Source organism: Rhinoderma darwinii, chromosome 6, assembly GCF_050947455.1.
Source record: "Rhinoderma darwinii isolate aRhiDar2 chromosome 6, aRhiDar2.hap1, whole genome shotgun sequence".
NCBI classification, from domain to species: Eukaryota; Metazoa; Chordata; class Amphibia; order Anura; family Rhinodermatidae; genus Rhinoderma; species Rhinoderma darwinii.
In genome coordinates this window covers 84,997,678-85,008,603 of record NC_134692.1, presented here as the reverse complement: position 1 = coordinate 85,008,603, position 10,926 = coordinate 84,997,678, and the positions used below count along the sequence as shown (strand labels likewise).

The 10,926-nt window shown below is 40.4% G+C and overlaps 1 protein-coding gene across 1 annotated transcript in view; it reads right to left on the bottom strand.

Moving 5' to 3' along the window:
• Positions 1 to 10,878: 10,878 nt before the first annotated feature.
• Positions 10,879 to 10,926, bottom strand: part of TNRC18 (trinucleotide repeat containing 18) — a 778,682-nt gene continuing 778,634 nt past the window's right edge. Inside the window, exon 26 of the mRNA XM_075831538.1 lies at positions 10,879 to 10,887. Coding sequence (XP_075687653.1) covers positions 10,879 to 10,887 — 9 coding nt within the window. The remainder of the gene's footprint in view (positions 10,888 to 10,926) is intronic.

Below are 10,926 nucleotides of genomic sequence, written 5' to 3'. Positions count from 1 at the left end.
CCAAAATATACAATAAAAAGTGATCAAAAAGTCGCATGTACCCCAAAATGGTACCAATAAAAACTACAACCCGTCCCGCAAAAAACAAGCCCTTACACAGCTTTTTTGACTGAAAAATAAAAAGTTATGGCTCTCAGAATATGGTGACACAAAAAATAAACAATTTTATAAATAAATGATTTTATTGTGCAAACGCTGCAAAACATAAGAAAAAACTATATACAAATGGTATCGCCGTAATCGTACCGACCAGCAGAATAAAGTAAAATGGTCATTTATAGCCCACGGTGAACGGCATAAAAAAAAGAATAAAAAACATTGCTAGAATTGATGGTTCTTGGTTACCTTGCTTGGCAAACTGGTACCAATGGTACCAATGAAAACTACAGATTGTCCCGCAACAAATAAGCCCTCACACAGCTCCGGTGGAGAAAAAATAAAGAAGTTCTGGCTCTCAGAATATGGCAATGCAAAATGTGCAGTGTTCCGAAAGCAGAAGAGATTGGGCACTATTTATCAGTGCGACACTTGCCACATATCTGCGGATTATTATTTATTTACCCCATTATTATACCCTCTGATTATACCCTGATGTACTCCGCACAGCCTACATAACACATTATACATGAAATACCAGCAAAACGCCAAACAGAACAACTATCAAGCAAAATCTGCGCTCCAAAAGCCAAATGCCACACTTTCCCTTCTGAGCCCTACAGTGTGCCCAAACAGCAGTTTACGCCCAAAGATCTGGCATCGCCATACACGGGAGAACCCGGTTAATATTTTATGTGGTATTTTTCTTCAGTGGCACAAACTGGGCACAACATATTGTGCACTAAAATGGCATAACAGTGGAAAATTTGAATTTTCACTCTGCACCATCCGCTGCGCATTAACCCTTTTGCACACCACAACATAGCATGTGGGGGGTGATGTATGGAGCGGGCTCACGTACTATACCTGTTCGGTCAGCTGTACGGTATGGTACGGCCGAGTGGGTCCACACTCCGCATCGTGACAATAATGTTGATATTCATTTTCACGGCCTAATTCTAATAAATTCTGCAAAAGATCTGTGGGGTCTAAATGTTTACTATACCCCTAGATATATCCCTTAAGTGGTGTAGTTTCACAAATGGGGTAACTTTTGGGGGGTTTCCAGTGTTTTGGCCTCTCAGGGGCTTTGCAAATGCGACATGGCACCCGAAAACCATTTCAGCTAAATTTGAGCTCCAAGAGCCAAATAGCGCTCCTTCCCTTCTATGCCCCGCTGTGAGTCCAAACAACAGTTTATTACCACATATGGCGTATTTCCGTAATCGGGAGAAATTGTTTTACAAATGTTGGGGTGCTTTTTCTCTTTTATTCTCTGTAAAAAAAATAAATGGCTACCGTTTTAAAAAAAAAAAAAAAAGTAGATTTTTACCTTTACAGACTAATTCCAATGAATTCAGCAAAACAACTGTGGGGTCAAAATGCTAACTTTACCCCTAGAAAAATTCCTTGAGGGGTGTAGTTTCCAAAATGGGGTCACTTTTGGGGGGTTTCCCCTATTTTGGTCCCTCCAGTGCATTGCAAACGCGACACGGCAAAGAAAACTATTCCCGCAAAATCAGAAATCCAAATGGTGCTCCTTCTATTCTGAGCCCTGCTGTGGGTCCAAACAGCAGTTTATTACCACATATGCAGTATTGCCATCATCGGGAGAAATTGCTTTACATATGTTGGGGTGTTTTTTCTCCTTTATTCCTTTTAAAAATGTCTATGTTTTTTCAGAATAAAAGTAGATTTTCATCTTCACAAACTAAGGCCTCATTTACACGAGCGTGTGCGTTTTGCAAACGCAAAAAAACGCAGCGTTTTGCGTGCACAAAAGGCACTTGACAGCTCCGTGTGTCATCAATGTATGATGCGCGGCTGCGTGATTTTCGCGCAGCCGCCATCATAGAGATGAGGCTAGTCGACGTCAGTCACTTCCAGGGTGCTGAAAGAGTTAACTGATCGGCAGTAACTCTTTCAGTACCCTCGACAGTGAATTCCGATCACAATATACAGCAACCTGTGAATAAAAAAAAGACGTTCATACTTACCAAGAACTTCCTGCTTCCTCCAGTCCGGTCTCCCGGCCGTTGCCTTGGTGACGCGTCCCTCTTTTGACATCCGGCTCCACCTCCCTGGATGACGCGGCATTCCATGTGACCGCTGCAGCCTGTGATTGGCTGCAGCCTGTGCTTGGCCTGTGATTGGCTGCAGCTGTCACTTGGACTGAATTGTCATCCCGGCAGGTCAGACTGGAGGAAGAAGCCGGGAGTTATCGGTAAGTCAGAACTTCTTTTTTTTTTTTACACGTTCATGTATATTGTGATCGGAAGTCACTGTCCAGGGTGCTGAACCAGTTTAACTCTTTCAGCACCCTGGACAGTGACTATATCCTGACGTCGCGTACCGGAACATTTTTTGCCGGGTCCGGTGAAGTTCGGTTCGCTCATCTCTAAGACACTCCGTTTGGATGTTTGTAAACAGAAAAGCACGTGGTGCTTTTCTGTTTACATTCAGAGTTTGACAGCTCTTGCGCGAATCACGCAGTTCGCACGGAAGTGCTTCCGTGCGACATTCGTGGTTTTCACGCACCCATTGACTTCAATGGGTGCGTGATGCGCGAAAAACGCAGACATTTAGAACATGTCGTGAGTTTTTTTCAGCGCACTCACGCTGACCAAAACTCACGGACTGTCTGCATGCCCCCATAGACTTGTATAGGTCCGTGCGACCCGCGTGAAAAGCACGCGTGTCGCACGGACGTATATCACGTTCGTGTAAATGAGGCCTAATTCAAATAAATTTAGCAAAAAAACTGTGGGTTGAAAATGCTAACTATACCCCTAGATAAATTCCTTGAGGGGCGAAGTTTCCAAAATGGGGTCAGTTTTGGGTTCTTTACTGTTTTGGCCCCACAAGACCTCTTCAAACATGACATGGTGCCTAAAATATATTCTAAAAAAAGGAGGCCCCAAAATCCTCTAGGTCTCTTAGCACACTAGGGCCACATGTGGGATATTTCTAAAAACTGCAGAATCTGGGCAATAAATATTGAGTTGCATTTCTCGGGTAAAACCTTCTGTGGTACAGACAAAAATGTATTACAAATGAATTTTGGCAAAAAAAAATTTAATTTGTAAATTTGACCTCTACTTTGCTCTAATTCCTGTGGAACGCCTAAAGGGTTAAAACACTTTCTGAATGCTGTTTTGAATACTTTGAGGGGTGCAGTTTTCAAAATGGGGTGATTTATGGGGACTTTCTAATATATAAGGCCCTCAAAGCCACTTCAGAACTGAACTGGTCCCTGAAAACATAGCCTTTTGAAATTTTCTTAAAAATATGAGAAATAAGCCTTGTAACGTCCTAGAAAAATAAAAGAATGTTCAAAAAAGATGCAAACATAAAGTAGACATATGAGAAATGTAAACTAGTAACTATTTTGTGTGGTATTACTATCTGTTTTACAAGCAGATACATTTAAATTGAGAAAAATGCAAATTTTTGCAAATTTTCTCCAAATCTTGCTGTTTTTTTACAAATAAATATTGAATTTATCGACTAAATTTTTTCACTAACATAAAGTACAATATGTCACGAGAAAACAATCTCAGAATCACTTTGATATGTAAAAGCATTCAGAAGTTATTACCACATAAAGTGACATGTCAGATTTGGAAAATCGGCTTCGTCCTGAAGGCCAAAACAGGCTCAGTCCTGAAGGGGTTAAAGGGGGGTAGTTTCCTAAATGGGGTCAGTTTTGGCGTGTTTCCACTTTTTTGGTCCCTCAGGGGCTTTGCAAATGCGACTTGGCATCCGAACACCAAATCTGAGTGTCAACTAGCGCTCCATCCCTTCTAAGCCCTTGCTTGTTGCCGTGCTCAAGAGAATTTTCTCTACAAATGTTGAGGTGCTTTTTTTCCTTCACATTTAAATTAAATACTCACTATGGCCCTTGATAAAGTCCTTGAGGGGTTAGTTTGCCAAATGGTGTCTTTTTAGGGGTGTTTTGTAGCTAAAAAAATATATTCTAATAAAAAGGAGGCCCAAAAATCCACTAGGTGCTCCTTTGCATCTGAGGCCTGTGCTTCAGTCCATTAGCACATTAGGGCCACATGTGGGATATTTAAAAAAAAAAAAAAAACCTGCAGAATTTTGGCAATAAATATGGAGTTGTGTTTTCTGGTAAAACCTTAAATGCTGACACCCGGATCGCATTGTTAACCCCTGCCTCTGGTCCCAAAGACATAATCGGGACCTGATTTGTTCAGGTCCCGATCATGTGATCGCAGGGAAAGTTTGTTGTAGCAACAAACTGGAAAGTTTGCTGCTATAAAAAATTGGAAAGTTTGTTGCTACAACAAACTTTCCCGGGGACCAATTGCGGGTGCTGCCGTCGGTTTGTCATGGCAAAACCGGAGGCCATACACCGGCCTCCAGGTCTGCCATGCACGGAAGCCTATGAGGACCAGTCGGAGTCTGGTCCTCATAGGCTTCCTGACAGTGTGACTCTGAGGGTATGTTCACACGCTTAGCAAAATACGTCTGAAAATCCGGAGCTGTTTTCAAGCGAAAACAGCTCCTGATTTTCAGACGTTTTTGTAACAACTCGCGTTTTTCGCTGTGTATTTTACGGCCGTTATTGGAGCTGCTTTTCAATGGAGTCAATGAAAAACGCATCCAAAAAGGTCCCAAGAAGTGACATGCACTTCTTTTTCGCGGGTGTCTTTTTACGTGCCGTATTTTGACAGCGACGCGTAAAATTAAGCCGTGGGAACAGAACACAGTAAATCCCATTGCAAGCAATGGGCAGATGTTTGAAGGCGTAATGGTGCCATTTTTTCAGGGCGTAATTCGAGGCGTAAACGGCCCGAATTACGTCTGAAACCACTGCCTGTGAACATACCCTCAGTGTCACACTGACCATTTATAATACATTACACTACCTAGGTAGTGTAATGTATTATAGAAACTATCAGTGCGGCAGGTCTTCAAGTAAAAAGTAATACAAACGTTTTATAAGGGGGAGATCACGCAGAGTTTTTTTATGATGCTTTTCTACGCGGAAACCACGTTGAAAAACGCGCCAAAAAAACGGACCAAAATGCCTCCCATTGATTTCAATGGAAGGCGGAGGCATTTTTTCCCGCGAGCGGAAAAAGCGGCTCGCAGGAAAAAGAAGGGACATGCCCCATCTTCAGGTGTTTATGCCTCTGACCTACAATCGACATCAATGGGAGGCAGAGAAAGTGTATTTTTGCTGCGTTTTTTGCCCGTGGCGCATAAAGGCCGCGGGCGAAAAAACTCCACGAAAATCGGCGTGCAGGGAGAGCAAAATCTGCCTCAAAATTCCAAACGCAATTTTGAGGCAGATCTTCTGCCTGCAAAAACATTGTGAATCCAGCCTAAAAGTGTAAAAATAAGTTATAAGTTACAAAAACAAAAAATGCTTTTTTTCCTATAAGTCTTTTATTGTAGGGAAAAAAATTAAAACGATAAAAAGTACACATATTTGGTATCACTGCGTTCGTAACGACCCAAACTATAAAAAATATAATTTTATTTTCCCTGCATGCTGAACACCACAAAAAAAAGAAATTAAAAAGCAATGCAAGAATCACTAATTTTTTGGTCACCACCCCTCCCAAAATATAGAATAAAAAGTGATCAAAAAGTCCCATGTACCCCAAAACATTACCAATAAAAACTACAACCCATTCTGCAAAAAACAAGTCCTTACACCGATTTTTGACTGAAAATTAAAAAAAAGTAATGCGCACGGTCAACACTGTAAAAAAGAAAAAGGACAAAAAACATTGTCAGAATTTATGTTTTTTGTTTTATGTCATCTTGCTTGCCAAAAAATCAAATAAATAGTGATCAAAAAAATCACATTTACCCTAAAATGATACCAATAAAAACTACAGATTGTAACGCAACAAATAAGCCCTCACATAGCTCCGGTGGAGAAAAAATAAAAAAAGTTCTGGCTCTCAGAATATAGCGACAGAAATTGTGCAGAGCGTTCCAAAAGCGGATAAGATTGGGCACCATTTATCACTGCGACACTGGCCACATATCTATGAATTATTATTTATATACCGCATTATTTTACACTCTTATTATGCCCTGATGTACTCTGCCCAGCTTACAAATGCCCCCACATTATAATCTGAAATACCAGCAAAACCCCAAACCAAACTATTATCAAGCAAAAGCTGCACTCCAAAAGCTAAAGGGCGCTCTTTCGCTTCTGAGCCCTACAGTGTGCCCAAACAGCAGCTTACGTCCAAATATATGACATTTTATACCTGGGAGAAGCTTCTCAACATTGTATGAGGTATTTGTCTTCAGTGGCACAAACTGGGCACAACATATTGTGCATTAAAATGGCATATCGGTGGAAAATTTTAATTTTCACTTTGCACCATTTTCTGCGCATTAACCCCTTCACGCACCACGACTTAATAGCATGCCGTGACGCGGGGGGTTATTTATGGAGCGAGCTCATGCGCTCAGCCTGCTCCATACGCTGCGGGTGTCAGCGGTGTATTACAGCTGACACCCGGGACTAAAGGACAGGAACAGCGTTCGTGCTGTTACTGGAGCCTCTAAAAATTTAATTATACTGCAATACATTGGTATTGAAGTGTATTGTATCAGCGATCTAATGATCGCTGGTTCAAGTCCCCTAGGGGGACTAATAAAATGTGTAAAAAAAAAAGTAAATAAAGTTATCAGTGAAAAAAATATATTATATATTTAAAGTCCAAAATAAAACCCTTTCCCATTTTTCCTCTAATGTAAAAAATAAAAAAATAAACAGAATTGGTATCACTGCATCCGTAAAAGTCCGAACTATTAGGGTATGTTCACACGCTTAACAAAAACCGTCTAAAAATGCGAAGCTGTTTGCAGAGAAAACAGCCTCTGATTTTCAGGCGTTTTTGAAGCTGAAAATGAAGCTTCTCTTAGGGTATGTTCACACTTAGTTTTTTACAAGTTTTTTGACGCAGAAAAACGCACCAAAAAAAGGCCGAAAATACCTCCCTTTGATTTCAATGGGAGGCAGAGGCGTTTTTTTTCCGCGAGCGGTAAAACTGTATCGCGGAAAAAAGAAGCGACATGCCCTATCTTTGGGCGTTTACGTCTCTGACCTCCCATTGACATTAATAAGAGGCAGAGAAAGCGTATTTCGCTGCGTTTTTTGCCCATCGGCGCTTAATGGCCGAGGGCGATAAAAACTCCATGAAAAACGGGGTGCAGGCAGAGCAAAATCTTCCACAAAATTCCAAACTGAATTTTGAGGCAGATTTTCTGCCTGCAAAAAACTCTGTGTGAACCTACCCAAAATTTGGAGCTTCTTTTGAGGCTCCTTTCGAGTCGTTTTTTTAGGCGTTTTTCAAAGTGTTCAATGGAAAATCAGCTCCAAAAAACGCCTCAAGAAGTGACATGCACTTCTTTTTACGGAGCATCTTTTTACGCTCCGTTTTTTAAAACAGCGGCGTAAAAAGACACCCTGTATGAACTAAATGCTGTTTTTCCCATTGATTTCAATGGGCAGATGTTTGTAGATGTTCAGCTTCCGTTTTTTCAGGCGTTTTTCGAGGCTTAAACGCCCTGAAATACGCCTGAAAACATTGCGTGTAAACATAGCCTTACAATATACCATTATCTAACTCGCATGGTGAACGCTGTAAAAAATTAAGAATTTAAAATGTCAAAACCTGACATGGTGCCTAAAATAAATTCTAAAAACATGGAGGGACCAAAATCCTCTAGGTGCACCTTTGCTTCTAAGGGCGGATTTACACGAGCGTGTGCGTTTTGCGCACGCAAAAAACGCAGTGTTTTGTGTGCGCAAAAGGCACTTAACAGCTCCGTGTGTCATCACATAGGATGTGTGGCTGCGTGATTTTCGCGCAGCCGCCATCATTATGACACTCCGTTTGGATGTTTGTAAACATACTTTTGACTGCTGTTGCGCGAATTACGCGCGTCCCACGAAGTGCTTCCGTGTGGTGCGCATGATTTTCACGCACCCATTGACTTCAATGGGTGCGTGATGCGCGAAAAACGCAGAAATATAGGACCTGTTGTGAGTTTTACGCAGCGGACTCACGCTGCGCAAAAATCACTGACAGTCTGCACTGCCCCATAGACTAATATAGGTCCGTGTGAGGCGCGTGAAAATCATGCGCGTTGCACGGACATATATCGCGTTCGTGTAAATCCGCCCTGAGACATGTGTTTCAGTCCAATACCACACAAGAGGCACATATGTGATATTTCTAAAAACTGTAGAATCTGGGCAATAAATATTGAGTTGCGATTCTCTGGTAAAACCTTCTGTGTTGCTGAAATTTTTTTTATTACAAATGAATTTTGCCCAAAAAAATATAATTTGTACGTTTCCCCACTACTTTACTTTCTGTGAAACGCCTAAAGGGTTAAGAAACTTTCTGAATGCTGTTTTGAATACTTTGAGGGGTGCAGTTTTTAAAATGAGGTGATTTATGGGGTCTATCTAGTACATAAGGCCCTCAAAGACACTTCAGAACTGAGCTGGTCCTTGAAAAATAGCCTTTTTGAAATTTTCTTGCAAATGTGAGAAATTGCTGCTAAAGTTCTAAGCCTTGTAACGTGCTAGAAAAATAAAATAATGTTCAGAAAACAATGCAAATTTAAAGTAGACATATGGGAAATGTAAACTAGTAAACATTTTGTGTGGTATTACTATGTGTTTTACAAGCAGATACATAAAAATTTAGAAAAATGCAAATTTTTGCAAATTTTCTCCACATCTTGGTGGTATTTACAAATAAATATTGAATTTAGCGACCAAATTTTTTAAGTAACATAAAGTACAATATGTCACGAGAAACAATCTCAGAATCACTTTCATATGTAAAAGAATTCCGAAGTTATTACCACATAAAGTGACACATGTCAGATTTGAAAAATCGGCTTCGTTCTGAAGGCCAAAACAGGCTCAGTTCTGAAGGGGTTAAATATTTATTTCGTTTTTTCCACTAATAACCATTTACTTTTATTTTTACACATTTTATTAGTCCCCCTAGAGGACTTGAACCAGCGATCATTAAATCGCTGGTACAATACACTGCAATACTAATGTTTTGCAGTATTTTGTAATTTTTACAGCACGATCGCTGTTCCTGTCAGTTAGTCCCGGGTGTCAACTGTAATACACAGCTGACACCGGCAGAGTATGGCACAGGCTCAGAGCATGAACCCGCTCCATACATCATACTCCGCACCACGATGTGCTATTAAGTCGTGGTGCGCGAAGGGGGTTAATGCGCATTGGATGGCGCGGAGTATAAATTAAAATTTTTCACTGATATGCCATTTTAGTGCACAATATATTGTGCCCAGTTTTTGCTACTGACAACAAATACCTCATAAAATATTAATTGGGTTCTCCCATGTATGGCAATGCCATATCTGTGGACGTAAACTGCTGTTTGGCTTTTGGAGCCCAGACTTAGCTTGGTAGTTTTTCTGTTTGGACTTTTACTGGTATTTCAGTTTATAATGTGGGGGCATATGTAAGCTCTGCGGAGTACATGAGGGTATAATAATGGTGTAAATAAATAATAATTCATAGATGTGTGGCCAGTGTCGCACTGATAAATAGTGCCAGATGTTATCCGCTTTTGGAACACTCAGCACATTTTGCATCGCCATATTCTGAGGGAAAGAACTTTTAATTTTTTTCTCTAACCGAGCTGTGTGAGGGCTTATTTGTTGCGGGAAAATCTGTAGGTTTCATTGGTACCATTGTGGGGTACATGCGGTGATGATTTTGAGCACTTTTTATTCCATTTTTTGGAAAGCAAGGTGACCAAAAACCATAAATTCGGAATGAATTTTTTTTTACGGCGTTCAACGTGGGATATAAATGACAATTTTACTTTATTCTGCGGGCCTATACGATTATGGTGATACCATATGTATATCGTTTTTTTTATGTTGTGCAGCGTTTGTACAATAAAATCTCTTTTTGTTATAAAATTATTTATTTTTTGTGTCACAATATTCTGAGAGCCATAACTTTTTTAGTTTTCAGTCAAAAAAGCTAGGTACGGACTTGTTTTTTTGCAGGATGGGTTGTAGTTTTTATTGGTACTATTTTGGGGTACATGCAACTTTTTGATCACTTATTTTTTTTGCGGTGTTCACCATGCAAGAAAAAATAACATTGTAGTTTCATAGTTTGGGTCATTACCATCGCGGTGATACCAAATATGTGTACTTTTTTTAACGTGTTCATTTTTTTCCTATAATAAAAGACTTATTACAGTACAAAAAAAACATTTTTTGTTTATGTAACTTATAACTTTTATAAAACATTTTTTTTATTAACTTGTTTATACTTTTTTTTACTTGTCCCACTAGGGAACTTGAAGACTTGCAGCTCTGATCGCTGCTAAAATACATTACACTAGCTACATAGTGTAATGTATTCTGTATTTGTGAAGTGACAGTCACTCTGACAGGAAGCCTATGAGGATGAGCCTACGGCTATAGGCTTCCATACACGGTAGCAACCATCGCCAGCCCTCGTGATTTAATGTAGGGGCTGCCGATCTGCTCTAAACTCCTTAAATGCGGCGATCGCAATCGACAACCACATCTAAGGGGTTAACTGCCGAAATCAGCAGCGATGGGCCGCTGATCGGCAACGGGGAGAGCAGGGCAGACACCCTGCACAGTTAAGCACTGCTGCGGTGTAGCGCCGTACGGCAGTTAACTGTCAAAGTACAGACGTAACTGCAAGTCAAGTTGCTGCTCACCTTGACGGGAAGGGGTTAATCATAGAATCTAAAAGCATAAATAAATAAAACAGATTTATTCTAAGGC